Here is a 15004-nt window from a genome sequence, read left to right as displayed (position 1 = left end):
TACTCAGTACCTACAATAGCTGTAGAAAATAAATCCACTACTATTTCCTGTTTTGAAATTATTCTAGTTGTTGCATATTTTCTTGGCAAATGCCATTAGTTATATACTAAAGAAAAGGTGATAAGAAAACATAAAGTAGGTATTTTAACTAGGTATTTAAAAATTCTCATGTCTGTAGCCTAATGGTTGATAATTATTTTGATATTTGAAAAGTATTTTGAAATCATCATAAAGAATATCCTTTTGACAGTGAGATTGGTGCTGCAGTCTTAGTTGGTGACAGTGGCAGAAGAGGATTTTATGCTGTTTGTGTGCATATGGCAATGGCAGAAAAGTAAATGGTGACTTTTTTTGGTGAGCCTTTAAGCCATATCTTAGGAAGGCAACTTTGCAGCAGGTTAATCAATTCTTTAGCTCAGTAAGTAGAACTAGAAGTGCAAAAAACCAAGAGTTCTGTTATAATAGGCTTCTTGAATCCTTCTTCTAGCTCTACTAAAGATACCCAGAAGAGACAATGAAATTAAAAAGGCACAGTTGTGTACAAACAATTGTCACACTTAAAATTTTAGTAACTGTTAAGAGTATTAAGAAGGTAGAAAAAGCCACTGACCTTTTAGAGGTAGGACACAATATCTGTGGACTTCTTGTGTAAGAATGATGTGCTAGTAAATGTTGGATCTTGGATGTTGTACGCTGTGGGATTCCAGCTACAGGGTAACTAGCCAAGAGACAAAGATGACAGAGGACTGTTTTCACTCAAGAGGTACTCAGAAAATGGCCAGTTCTTCTCTTCTGAAGGTTATGAAATCACATTATGCTTTATTCCTTTCTTCTGGCATAACTCCTCAGGAGTTGCCTTGCAACTCCAGATGGCATGTTCCGCTTTTGAAGTCACTGCCTTTGACCAATAGCGTTTGATTAAGTTTATGTAAATGAGAAATCTCTCCTTGGCTTTGAACCTCTTTCACCAGTCCCAAGTAGCAGGAAATCTTAAAGAAGCTATGCTGATTCCTTTTAGCTTTATATTCTCGATGTTTCACTTCATGTGGCTCAAAAGAAAGGGGGAGAGGTAATAGGGAGAACTCAAAGATACCAGGTTTAAATTCTGGCATGTACATATGCCTAGAAAACAGGACTAAGCAGCAGAGTTTGAAATACTCACAGATAATGAAAATAATAGCATAGGCTGTTTGCCAGAATTGTGCATTTTCACAGCACTTTTTGAAGGCTTTTGATACTATTGATGATTCAATGGCTGATATAGCTGCCTTAGACCAGAGCACTGCATTCTGATATTACAGCTTTGGATAGAAGACAGCTCTCTGTTTCATCCTCATTCCAACTGTGGGTTCTGTCATACTCCCACTCTCTTATTTGCTGTCTCTTACAATCACAGAATTGGGTAGAAAAACTGCATTCAGTGCAGTTGCAAATTTAGTAATAGGTACTAAGCATCTCTGTTGTGTGTTTGGTGAATAATAACTGATGACTGTAAAATTAACATTTTGATAAAAGCTTATGACAACAGCAAGTATGGAAAAGTCTGCAGGAGGAACGTTACAAGATGTTTCTAATGAAACTTGTTTCAAAGTTATTTGTGGCATGCAGTTTATTTTGTAAATACAACTCTTGTGCAAACTATTCTTCACCTGCATTAAATGCTTTTCTTACTGGAACAGGATGATGTTATTTTTGTAACAACTATGTGTGCTTCAGCAAATCATGGGAAATAGGAGGGTGTGAAAGACAAACTGGAAAATTTCAATAGAAGGCTTCAATATCTGCCCATTAAAACCAAAAGGGGGAAAAAAGGGGGGGGAGTTATGTTCTTTTTTAGGCAGAATTTTTAATGTTATCTTTTACCAGACTTTATTTTAAACAGTGATAGAGTTTTGAAAGGGTTTTCACCACACCAAATTGGGCAAGAGGCTTTTACTGTGTCAGAGCAGAGCTCATGTAATGACAGTTTTTTTGAGTGTGTTTCTTGCTGTTTGTGGTTTCCAAAAAAACTTTAAATATTCAGAGTCCAGAGCATTAGGAATTTCACATTGAATAGTATTATCTCAAGCCATTGCCATCACTGTTGCTGCCTGCTGTGTGATTGCAGATGACATCTTCTGTGCTGTAAAGCAGCTGGGAACGGTTGTGCAACTAAAGATAGATAAAGGAAATCATTGTTAAGACCATGGTTTGAAAGTGTAAGCTGAGTGATGAAAAATCTTGTCAATTCTCTCATCCCCTTTTAGTTTTGCAAGGATACTGGGGCAATAAAGAGATACCTACTGTAAGATAAGAAGAAGTATCAGGAAAAAAAAAAGCTTCAATGGTTTGGCTTAGCTCTCTGTACATACAGTGCTGCAGTTTGAAATACCCATGTTTTCAAGTCATGGGTACATTGACATCTTTTTAAAGCACTGCTAATGGTAACAGTTTTCTTTTATTGTACTGGATATGGGTGGAATGAGAGCTCTAGGGGTAAAACTCACATAATGTTAAAGTTAGTTCTCAAATATTTAGATTGGCCATAAAGTAGCAGTCTAGGAAAATCTGACTGCCATGGTGCTTGGGCTGCACTTCAACAAAGCATTTTCTGCCAAGTGTCGGATATTACATCTGGGGGGGGGGGGGGGGGAAATGTTGTGAAATGAATAAATGTACTGGGAAAGAGTTTCTAAACATCCAGTGTGTACAAGTTGTTGTTTAGATTGAAAATATAAACAGTTATTTAAATGTCCTCTTGAAATATAGTAAAGATAGTATGTGAAGTGTTTGGGAATAGGTGTCTCATAAAAGAACTAAAATAGTACATTGGCAGTAAGTGAATGACATTAATGATAGGTTGTGAGTTCTTTAACACCTGAATGACTTGTTAAAGACTGAGTTGTGGGGTTGTAAAAGAATGTGATATGGTTCATACAAATCTTGGATTAAAAGTAGGTGATTTGAACAGAACAGCATTGGTCTGCCTTTTTTTTTATCCGTAGAGAAAGGTTTGTTTATTACAGGATTAAGCTGGCAGTAGTGAATAACAGAAGCTATGGAACAAGAAAACAGTTTTTTCTCTAATAAAACAGGAAGCTAAATTATCATAGCAGAATTGAAGAGATTATTTTATTTTATTTTATTAGACACAAACTTGGTATTTAATTCTCAATCTTTGTCAGAACCTTTCTGTTTAAATCACTTGGGGTTCATTTAATTAAGACTGTAAACTGTCAATTTTCAATATTCTGGAATAAATATGTTATATATTGCCTCCTATTCTGGCCTTTGTAGGTTAAAAATGCAGGGGATTAAGACCTGCTTATCATTTACTGAATGTGACACCCATTCAGTTGTTGGTTCCTCTATATATCTGACAGTGCTTAAGTAGTAGTGCCACTTAAGTGTCTTAACTTTACCCTTACTGCCTTAAACATATATGCACCTTTTTTTTGTTGTTTTCAAAGGGCCTCGCAGCGCAGTTGATTGATTTTCCAGTAGACTTAAGCAACTGATTCAGAGGAAAGTCCAGCTGCACTACAGTTTAAAACTGTATTTAGACTCCCTCCTCCCTGGTGTTCTGTGTAATGATGATGCAAAATTTGTCTCAGTATTTATCAAGAAATAAGTTAAATTGTATGTGTATAAATATATATTGTACTTGTGTAAACACAACAAAAGTGCTCATAGGATCACAGAGTCATGGAATTATGGTTGTGAGAGACCTTTAAGGTCATTGAATCCAGTCATTAACCAAGCACTCCCAGGTTACCACTAAACCATGTCCCTCAGCACTACATCTCCAAGGCTTTGAACCCACTCCAAGGATGGGGACTCCACCACAGCCCTGGGTGGCCTGGGTTAGTCCTTGACAACCCTTATGGGGGAAAAATTGTTCCTCATGTCCAACTTTAACCTTCCTTGGCACAACTTGAGGCTATTTCCTGTTATTCTGTCACTTGTTCCTTTGGAGAAGAAACTGACCCCTTCCTGGCTCGAATCTCCTTACAGGGAGCTGCAGAGAGCCAGAAGCTCTCTTCTCAGCTTCCTTTTCTTCAGGTTGAACAACTTCAGGTTCCTCAGCTGCTCATCACAGGACCTGTGCTCTAGACCCTTCACCATATTCCTTGTCCCTCTCTGGACACACTCCAGCACCTCGGTGTCTTTGTCACACAGAAATCTACTCGAGTTTTAAGTCCACGCAACTTTGACAATCTATGTGTCTGAGGAAAAATTGGTTATCAATAAATAAATATCAACAGTACAAAGTTATCTTAGAAATCCTGTGGAACTTCTCATGTATATTTATAGTGGATGTTTTTTCACAGTGATGTTTATTGAAGTGGTTTATCAGAATGAAGAAATACCCAACTTGAACTAGGCATCATTTTAGGTAAGACCCCTATGAGAAAACTTGCTTCCATTTGATTGACATTGAAAAAGAAAACCCTAAGGAAAAATGACAAGTGCTCTTCAGTGGTAAGCACTACATGAATTGGAAAAGCAAGAAGTATCTGTTGGATCAGCTTGAACACTGCACAATATCCCTGCTCACTGCAGTGGGGATTGGACTAGATGACCTCCTCTGGCCCTGCTCCAACACATCCCCGTCTGTGCTAAGCACTCCAGAGCTGCCCCAGCCCTGCAGGGAGGTCTCAGCAGAGCACAGCAGAGGGGCAGAATCCCTAAGGACACCACTTGTCACTTGCCTCCACTTCATGCTACTGACCATCAATCTTGGAGTGTGGTCATCGAGCCAAATCCTTACATATATCTTAATGTACTTACTTCCTTCAGAAACATAATTGCACTTCATATCTTCCTAGGATAGTCTTGCATTAGACAAACTCTCAAATTTCCATAGGAAGAAATTACTTTTGACCATCTACAAACAACATTCAAATCTGAATAGTGAAAATTTGCTTTTTCCCCCATAAACTAAGATAGAAGGGAATAGTTACCTTGTTTTGACAAGTGAACCAAAGAAGCACGACAAAGGAGTCTTAGAGGAATGCATACATGAAAACTGGGCTGTCATGTTTACAAGGTGGTTTTTTTTCATGTGATGAATTTTTCAAACAGTAAGTGGTCTGTAAGCTACACTGTTATTTTCCTGAGCAACACAAGCTTCCTGTGGCTGTCCTGCAAGGAAGGGAGTTACTAACAAGTCTGTAACTTGTGGTTGTGAAGCTATTTTCTGAACACTTTGAATCGTTCCAAGCTGCTGTTATTTTTGTGTTACATGTATCTGTTCCGCAGCACGTTTTATGCCAGTCATTGACTGTTCTTCAAGCACAGTTGAATAAAAGATGGGTTTGAGCTACAGGTATTAAATGGAGTTAGCACCACATCCTATATAAATTCCATCATAAAATCCTAGAAGGGTTTGGGTTGGAAGTGACCTTGAAGATCATCCAGTTCCAACTCCCCATGCCATGGGCAGGCACACGTCCCACCGGCTGAGGTTGTTCAAGGCTTCATCCAGTCTGGCCTTGAACACACACAGGGAAGCCTGTGCAACCTGTTCCAGTGCCTCTAAAAATCTGAAGTCTCAGTCTCCCCTCTTCCAGCTCAAAGCCATTGCCCCTCATCCTGTCACTACAAGCAAAGTCCCTTCTCAGCTTTTCTGTAGCCCCTTTCAGGTAGGCTGCTCTAAGGTCTCCCTGCAGCCTTTTCTTTTCCTGGCTGACCAGCTCTAACTGTTTCTAGCCTGTCCTGATAGGGGAGCTGCTTCAGCCTTCTGATCTCCTTTGTGGCCTCCTCTGGACCTTCTCCAACAGTTTGATGCTGTTGTGCTGGTGGTATATTTCTAAAGAGAAGAGGGAATGGATTTGTGTGGCCATGGCTGCCCAGGCAACCAGCACCAGAACAAGAGGACATAGTCTCAAGCTGCACCAAGGGAGGTTCAGGCTGGATGTTAGGAAGAAGTTCTTCACAGAAAGAGTGATTGCCCATTGGAATGTGCTGCCCAGGGAGGTGGTGGAGTCACCATAACTGGAGGTGTTTAAGGAGACTGGATGGGGTGCTTGGTGCCATGGTTTAGTTGGTTAGATGGTGTTGGATGATAGGTTGGACTTGATGATCTCAAAGGTCTTTTCCAACTTGGTCTATTCTATTCTATTCTATTATATTCATAAATCCTGTGTGAGTGAATAGTAGTATGTTCTGCATTGCTTTTATCTCAGTTCCTTAAGGTGATGTTCAGTGGTTTTCCATCAGTGCAAAACCTCCCCAGGTTGTCCTACTGTTTTCTTGCCAGAGCAACAAGTATTTCAGCATCTGGGAGAATGCTTTTGGACATCTAATTTTAAATGCAGTGACTTCAATTGAGTAACATCTGTTAAGATACTTTCAATCTTCTGTTCAAAGACTGGTCTTCCCTTGGTGTGTCTACATGAGGTATTTGGTTTACATCCTGACTTGTTCACCAGAGTTTCAGATACATGCCAAAATGTAGGAAGTCTTTGGGATGTTTTTTCTTGCAAAGGTGTGTTCTGTACCTCCTGACAATTCAAGAAAACTATATATCTGTGAAATAAGGACCTTATTGTGGCCTTCCAATATTTTAAGGGGGCCTACAAGAAAGCTTGGGAGAGTCTTTTTAGGGTGTCAGGTAATGATAGGACTAGGGGGAATGGAAAAAAAATAAAAGTGGGTGGATTCAGATTGGATGTTAAGTTGTTCTTCCCCAAGAGGGTGGTGAGACACTGGAACAGGTTGCCCAGGGAGGTGGTAGAAGCCTCATCCCTGGCGGCTTTTAAGGCCAGGTTGGATGTGGCTGTGAACAACCTGATCTAGTGTGAGGTGTCCCTGCCCATGGCAGAGGGGTTGGAACGAGATGATCCTTGAGGTCCCTTCCAACCCTGACAATTCTATGTTTGTATGATTTCTTAATATTGTGCTGTTAATTCTGATGTGTAAGGTTTTAAAAATGTTTGTTCAAACTTTATTTTGAAGAGCAAAACCAGAATTTCTGCTGAGGAAATGCACAGTTCTGCTACTTGTAGGAGTACACTCGTAACTGACCCCAACTGCCATTTTACCTATTGTCTAAACCTTGTGGTCCTTTCCAGCATGCATTGTGCAGACCATTCACTTAGAAAAATCTCTTAATCTATTCATCTAGTTGTGCCTTTGGGTAAATTTCCAGCCAACATTTGTAAATGCTTCATAAAAGAATATGACTTGTATGAAAAATTGTGTATCTATCAATCCATTAAATTTTGTTGCCCAAACATGCGCATCTGAATGGTTATTTATACCTTGTGTTGCTGCTGGCCAGGCTGGATATGGCTCTGGGCACCCTGATCTAGTGGAAGGTATCCCTGCCCATGGCAGGGAGGTTGGAACCAGATGATCCTTGGGGTCCCTTCTAACCCTGACAATTCTGTGATTCTGCAATATGAATAGTGTTATAAAATACCAAATAGCAAACATGAAATAAACTGGCTACTAAGAAGTTTCCACTTTTTATGTTTTGTTTTTTTTTTTCCTTTAACTCTGTTATCAGTTTATTAATGATTGTAAAAATCAACTTCATTATTTCTCAGAGAAGACAGGAGGGATAAAGCAACAAAAAACAGGAAAAAAGATAGCTCTGCCCATGCTTTATTTCTGATATGAACACTCCTGGGATTTAGTGTCTTAGTTTGGGTAGGCCAGTGGATTTGACCTGTTGGCATAGTATTTGCTGAGTAAAATGTGTGCAAAGGAAGGTTAGACTTGATTTCTGGTGCCTCAGAGTGGCTTGGTCTGGATTTTAATGTTTTAGTTATTTGCAATGATGTGCTTCATTTCCAGAAAGAATTTACTCCTTGGGCAGGAATTAAAAACACACAGGAAATAAATTTACCCAGTAATTATTATTATTTTTAATATTGCTTATTTATTTTCTTTATAAGCCTATTTATAAGTTATTAATTTATTTCCACTTAATGAGAATTTTCTTTCTAAATCTTAGAAGTTAAATACAATAAATAAGGAAACTACTACTCTTCTTAAGTTAAAAAAAAAAAAAAACAAACACTGATTTTTTAAAAGCAAAACAGTGCAAGATATTATGAAATTTATCTCTGCTTTTATTTTACAGGTGTCACTCTGTACCATTCTACTCAGAAGCAGACACCAAGCTTGCCTTTCAATACTGATTATATAATTCTCTACATAAACACTTCCTTTATTAATCCAGGTATTCCCAAGGAACAAAATGTTGCATGTTTTGGTACTTCTAGTATGATTTTTTTCCCCATCAATTAACCACTTCTCTGTATTTGTTTTACAGAATCTGAAAATGGAGTGGGGAGGAGAATATTCTCTTGATTCTTCCAATTTAGACTGTTTATTAAATGTCCTTCCTGGAGAAATGGAGTTTCAACAAATACTTAATGATCTTGATGAAAAAATAAAGAAGAACTCTTCTAGGTAAAGAGTTGTTTGGTTTGTTTATTTTAATTCTAAATATCAGTGAACTTAATTACACTTAGGAAGCAATACCAAACTTTTCCCTTCTTTCTTTTCTAGTTGTAGGTTAAAATTCTGGTAATTATTACAGTAGTAATTTTATCTTAACCACTTGAGCATTGAACAAATTTTTAATGCCATATAATTTTTGTGCTGTGGTCTCTATCTGTATGATATTTTTAACAGTTGAGTCATCTTAATCTTAGAAATTACTTCAGTAGGTGTGATAGTAGAGGAAGAAAGTCTGTATTCCCATGACAGTTTTATTTCCTGCAGCTATGAGCTGAAGTTTTTGTTCACTGAAAGAGCTGCCGAATTTCAGGACAAAAAAGTGGAATTTGAAATCAGTATGTTCCTCAAGCATTTCTAGTGGAAGCAGAAAAAGGAGCAAGTTAATATATTTAATCTTTCTTATATAAGCCACTGTTTTGCCTATTTCAGGTAAAAGTGCTACAGAGGACTTTCTAACTTTGATTTGTAATGTATTTTGTAACATATTTTGTTGTCTACTTCTTTGTAACATGCTGGTTTCCAAAAAACAATGCTGAAGAAACAGTGAAGCACTGAAACAGTTGTTGATGTGGATTTTTTTCATGATTACCCCAAACAGACAAACAAAAAAGATCAGGCTTACTTGGTTGTGGTGTCAGTGCTTTATGGCTAAATTCTTCAGTACCTTCCAAATACTTTGATCTGTGAAAGATGTTCTTAAGGAAATCCCTTTGAGGACAGACTGAGGGAGCTGGGGTTGCTTAGCCTGGAGAAGAGGAGACTCAGGGGTGACCTTCTTGCTCTCTACAACTACCTTAAGGGAGGTTGTAGACAGGCAGAGGTTGGTCTCTTCTCCCAGGCAACCAGCACCAGAACAGGAGGACACAGTCTCAAGGTGTGCCAGGGGAGGTTTAGGCTGGATATTAGGAAGAAGTTCTTCACAGAAAGAGAGAGAGTGGTCTTTGGAATGGGCTGCCTGAGTAGGTGGTGGAATCACCGTCATTAGAGGTGTTTAGGACGAGACTTGATAGGGTGCTTAGCTGCATGGATTAGTTGATAAGGTGGTGTTGGATGATAGGTTGGACGTGACGATCTTGAAGGTCTCTTCCAACCTGGTGTGGTCTATTCTATTCTATTCTGTTCTATTCTATTCTATTCTATACTAATTGCCCCTGAAAAAAAAAGTAAGTGGACGTTCAGAGATTCAACAAAGAGCAGCATAATTTAGTATTTGATTTTGGAAATGCTTGTCTTTGGATAACAGTGTATGTTATGGAGTCCTGTGATGACAAAAAATATGTCCTTTGTGTAATTTTAAGGAAGCCCACATTTATAAGCAGTCCTTTTCTGCTCTTGAGTAGCTTCCTGAAGAACAGAGATAAACCACTGAACACTGATTTGGGTCATCTCTGAGTTATTGTTGTGTTGCTCATGCCAGGCTGAGAGATTTTTCAGGCTTTTTATTTATATTACTCTTATCTCAAGGCTGTGAACATTTTCATTGAAAAACTTACTGTTTACAAAAGTAGTTGTAGCAGCAACAATCCCAGAGTAGCAATGACAGTGAAGATCTGGGAAATGTTCTGTTGTGGACCCCTGAACCCTGCAATTTCATGTGACAGTTTTCCAGCTGTTGACATCAGTGAAATGTGGCTACTTACTTAGAGTTTAGTTGATCTCATAACACAGTTATAGGTACTTAAGTTTTTAGTTGCTGTGGGGAAAAACCACCATCAGCATTTTTGACAGATGTTGCCTCTTCAGCTACCAAATAAAAGTGATTTTGTCATCCTTATGGAGAGCCAGCCTGAGAGTTAGAAGGATTATTCTCAAGATGAATCTTTGGAATGCATCCTTTACTACTATTCTTTATTTTTAAGACATGTAAAGTGGCTTGAGAAAACTTTCAGCTGGGTGGAAGCAGGCCAGCTATCCCTTTTAATGGTATTTTATGTTAATTAACATTTTATGTTACCTTTTATGTCACAGTGGAACTGTTTGTACATCCTTAAGAAGGCTGATTGTCCCTGTTTTAGGTACATAGTCCTACAATTTAAATGAGCCTTTCACGCTTAAGTTTTGCAAGACCCAAATGGTATTTTATCCAAGGAGTGCTGGAAAATGGTTTAGGGTGTGGCACACAGCAACACCATCAGGAAAAGCTTCGTATTTCTGCTGAGTGGACACTTCAGGTGGCTTTTAAACTAGTTTCCACAAGGAAAATCAGAAAGTAGCCCTGTAGTTACCAGGTGATATTTTGCTCCTGCAATATGTCAGTTTCAGAAATAGAGAGGAGTTTAAAAGAAGATGGACAGCAGCTGATGTGACTTTTAAATTAAAAAGAGTCCTTTTATGGCTAATATATTAGAGGCAGCATGGAATGAAATCATTTTCAAGTTACCATTGATCTTTGTAAGTGGTTTGATAAGAGCAGCTCTACGCGCCACAGTGATACAATTGGAATACAATCCATTTCTCATCAGAGAGATTTATGATTTTATGGTACCACAGAGGATAAACATAATAGTATACAGCATATATATATTTTTTAAAAATAAAACATTGTGTAAAAAATTATGATCCAAAAGTGTGTAAATCACTTGAATGCTCATTTATTGCCTTCCAGCTGAATAGCTTTTATGAAATTGTGTGGCACGACAAATCAGCAGCTGAATTTCCTTCAGGATTGTTGCATTGTACCAATTCTATTTGGTGCTGCAACAAAAAAAACAAAACAAACCAAAACCAAGGGAGGGAAAAAAAGCTCTATGTGCAAAATTGTTTCATTTGTAAGTTTTAAGGGAGCAAGTGGTACATTCATTCACCATTCTATAAAGACCTCTTATTACTCCTGAATGTTAACTTCCTTTTTACAACAGTTGATAAAAGCAGGTGAATATGAACACTCACAACTACTGTCACTGCTGACCAGTTTCATCTGCAGTGATAGTCCTGAGTTACTCTAAAGCATGAAATTGTATTCAAAATTTCATCAGGATGATCATTTGTCTTCATTCTCTCCCCTCACATTTGCTTTGACTTTTACTGTTTATCTAAACGGAGTCTTTGGAATTGATTTTCTCATAATTGGAGGATTAAGAAATAGTAAGAGTTAATATTCAAGCAATCCACAGAACTAAGCTTTCAGCTGACATTTAATACTTTTAAGCAGAAAACAAGGTACAGAGCTTGAAACCATGCTTACAGTGCATAACTTGAAAGCGTTTGTGAGCATTAAATCTTTTCAGCTGCTGATCTTTTGTGAGTATTCATTTATTGAGTGGTTGAGTGGAGATAAAGTGACAGTAGCTTCCAGAGGCTGTAGAATAGAATAGAATAGAATAGAATAGCATTAACGAGGTTGGAGAAGACCTTTGAGATCATCGAGTCCAACCTATCACCCAACAACCCATGGCACCAAGCACCCCATCCAGTCTCTTCTTGAACACCTCCAGTGATGGTGACTCCACCACCTCCCTGGGCAGCATGTCCCAGTGGCAAATCTCTCTTTCTATGAAGAACTTCTTCGTAACATCCAGCCTGAAGCTCCCCTAGCACAGCTTGAGACTGACTTTTACCAGCAGCAGTTCTCAGAGATGGGCATTGGGCTGGAAGGATCACAGGATCAAAAGATCACAGGGTCACAGATCACAGGATCACAGGATTAAAAGGATCACAGAATCAAAGGACCACAGGATGTTAGAGGCTGGATGGGACCCTCAAGGATTTCCCTGACACCCCCACTCCCCCTTTTGCACTGGGGTTTGGCACATTTTCTCTACCCAGCCCCTGGCCGTTTCCTCCAGGCCATGATTTTTTGAAGCTTTCTTTTCCAAGGACCCTTTTCTTTTGTTGGTGTTTTTTCAAGTCATAGTATCATAGTATCAGTCAGGGTTGGAAGGGACCACAAGGATCATCTAGTTCCAACACCCCTGCCATGGGCAAGGACACCCCACACTAGATCAGGCTGGCCACAGCCTCATCCAGCCTGGTCTTAAACCCCTCCAGGGACGGCGCCCCAAACACCTCCCTGGACAACCCATTCCAGGGCTTCACCACTCTCATGGTGAAGAACTTCCTCCTCATGTCCAGCCTGAATCTCCCCACCTCCAACTTCATTCCATTCCCCCTAGTCCTATCACTGCCTGAGATCCTGAGAAGTCATTTTGGCCATTTTGGTTCGGGAGCCTATCGGACCCAGTGCTCAGGGCCGCTCTGCTTGAATTGTGAGTTTTCTGCTCAGCTTGTAGGACAATGTGAAGTATTACAGGCCATCTTCAGAACTTTAAAAAAATACTATTTCCTAACAAGTGTATCTCCACACTACACTGTGGACTGTATCTTTGTGACGCTTATTGCAAAGGCTTAATTTGACTTCAGTCTGACCTTCTGCCTAATGAACAGCAATTCACTCATCTGGGATTTTGATGAGTGTCTTTTATGAAGGGCTCCAGTGAGGTCAATACTGAGAAGTGTTTGAGACACTGCACCTTGTCTGTTCAGTATAAATTGTCATCATTGCTTGAGTGACTAACAAAATCCTGAACTTTTGAACAATATGTCCCAGAATCAATGCCTCACAACACAGGGACAGGTGAGCTTCAAACAGGGTTTTAAGCAGTGCTTAAGCACAGTTTTCTTGTGTCAGAATTGGTGTGTGCGGGAGTTCATGTGTTTTTAAGCTGAGATGTGCTACGGGAGGTGTCTTTCTCTTCTGTTTTGAAGAAAATTTTGGCTTCTTCCTCTCTAGAATTTTAAGGGGAAAAGGTAATTTCCTGTTATTCAAGAAAATTAAGAAAAATTGTGACACCCCCATCCAAAATCCCAGTAATGGTTCAGCATTTGGGAGAATTTCAAACTGGGGCTAATAGCATAGGCATAAAATCCATGATTTTACAGTTTCACTTGGACCTAATATTTATCACAGCTCTCAAAAAGAATTAGACTCTTCTGGGTGAATATAATCTGCTTGCTGTACAAGTGCATTACTGTAGTGTTGAGAGTTTCTACCTGTGAAGACATTATTATAATGCTACTAATCGCTGGGAATAAAGTAATTAAACTGAGAAAGAAGTGTAGTTTTATTCCTATCCAGCCTGTGGTCTTTGTGCATGATCATTTTGTTCAGGATAGTTGTTTTTTAAGACATTGCTGGCTGGACAGCACAGAATTTCTCAGAGATTGGCCATTTTAATAGGCACACAGTTTCTTGACTGCAATACACAGTGATGATCATTGTGTCAGTATCTTCAGTAGTTAGTTAGCTGTCATGAACACCTGCAGAAGCTATCATCAGATCTGTGACTGCACTGTGAAATATCCAATTAATTTCATATAAGAATATAGGAGACAATGGGGTTTTAACCATTATTTGTCACTATCATGTTTGGTCAGTGGAGTTGAAAGACTCCTATGTTTCACTGCCAGTCTTCTGAAGTAACTTATCAAGGCAAAGCTTACATCTAGTGGACTGGAGTATCTCTGGTCTTTAAAAACAAGATAGGAAATTAAAGGTAGGCAGTCTGAGAACCAACAGTTCTCATGTGGTGATGGTGTTGAGTAAGTTTCTCTTTCTGAGGTACAGCAAAGTCATTGCCATTTCTAATGGTTTCTGATTTCACTGGTGTAGTTACTTCACAGTTTCAGTGGGTATGTTTTGTAAGTAGCAAAGTTAGAGACATGAAGTATCTTGCAAAGTCCTTGAAGCAGGCTCTGTATCTTTGTTTTATGTCTTAAAGTCCAAGATTACAGTAAGAATAATTTGAGAAAGTGAATTTTTGCAAGGCTTTTCAGCTGTATAATAAGCCTGTAACTGCTGGATTTAAAAACCATCAAGTATCAAGACATCTTTGCCTTAACAGCATTCTTCTAAAGTGGTGAAGGTTTGGTAGTCAGTCGTTCCCTCAGTTTGGGATTGCTGCATAAAAAGCAGTATTTAGCTTCATTCCTTCTGATCTTAGTTTGTGAATAAGAGCATGTTTTGGTCTGCAAATTGGGAGAGAGACTTGCTCTTTCTGGAATGTTCCCGTGCACAAATGAGGCCAAATACCAGAAGCAAGGCTGTTAAAGGATAAAGTAAATGGAACAGAGGAAGGGAGAAAAGAGGGAGAGGGAGGAACAAATGGAGAGAGAGAGGGAGAGCAGGAAAGGAATTATATCACCATCTATGACAAGAGGAGCAGGGAGAGAGTGGTCCCAAAGTCCAGGTCCATTTGGGCTTGTGCTGTCTGATGGCGTGGTGTCTTCAGCCAGGAGGAGAAGGAGACATTCTAGGATTGTGTCTTCCCTCGATGGGTTTCCTCCTCAGAGTAGGCTCTGATGTGTAGTATTTCCAGTGGAGTCCTTCTTCACTGAACTTGGGTCTCTTTGTACACACTTTAAATTGCACTTTCCTCCTATCCCCTCACCCTTATGCATATGTGTCCAGGCATTGCCTCCAGTGGGTCTTAATGTGTATTCCTCTGTGCTTTCAGGGGTCTGGTTTGAGTGGGCCCTCAGTTGAGGAAAGATGTCCCTGGGCTTTGGAGAACAAGCCCTGTGAGGAGAGGCTGAGGGAGCTGGGGTTGCTTAA

At 39.3% G+C, this 15004-nt stretch overlaps 1 protein-coding gene across 1 annotated transcript in view; it reads left to right on the top strand.

The window, feature by feature from the left end:
- The window catches only part of KIAA0825 (KIAA0825 ortholog), a 347912-nt gene that overhangs the window by 12422 nt on the left and 320486 nt on the right, over positions 1 to 15004 (top strand). Inside the window, exon 2 of the mRNA XM_054177960.1 lies at positions 8264 to 8403. Coding sequence (XP_054033935.1) covers positions 8273 to 8403 — 131 coding nt within the window. The 5' untranslated portion in view covers positions 8264 to 8272. The remainder of the gene's footprint in view (positions 1 to 8263; positions 8404 to 15004) is intronic.

This window comes from Dryobates pubescens, chromosome Z (genome assembly GCF_014839835.1).
Source record: "Dryobates pubescens isolate bDryPub1 chromosome Z, bDryPub1.pri, whole genome shotgun sequence".
NCBI classification, from domain to species: Eukaryota; Metazoa; Chordata; class Aves; order Piciformes; family Picidae; genus Dryobates; species Dryobates pubescens.
Note: the sequence above shows the minus strand (reverse complement) of the source record. Positions and strands in the feature narration are given on the sequence as shown.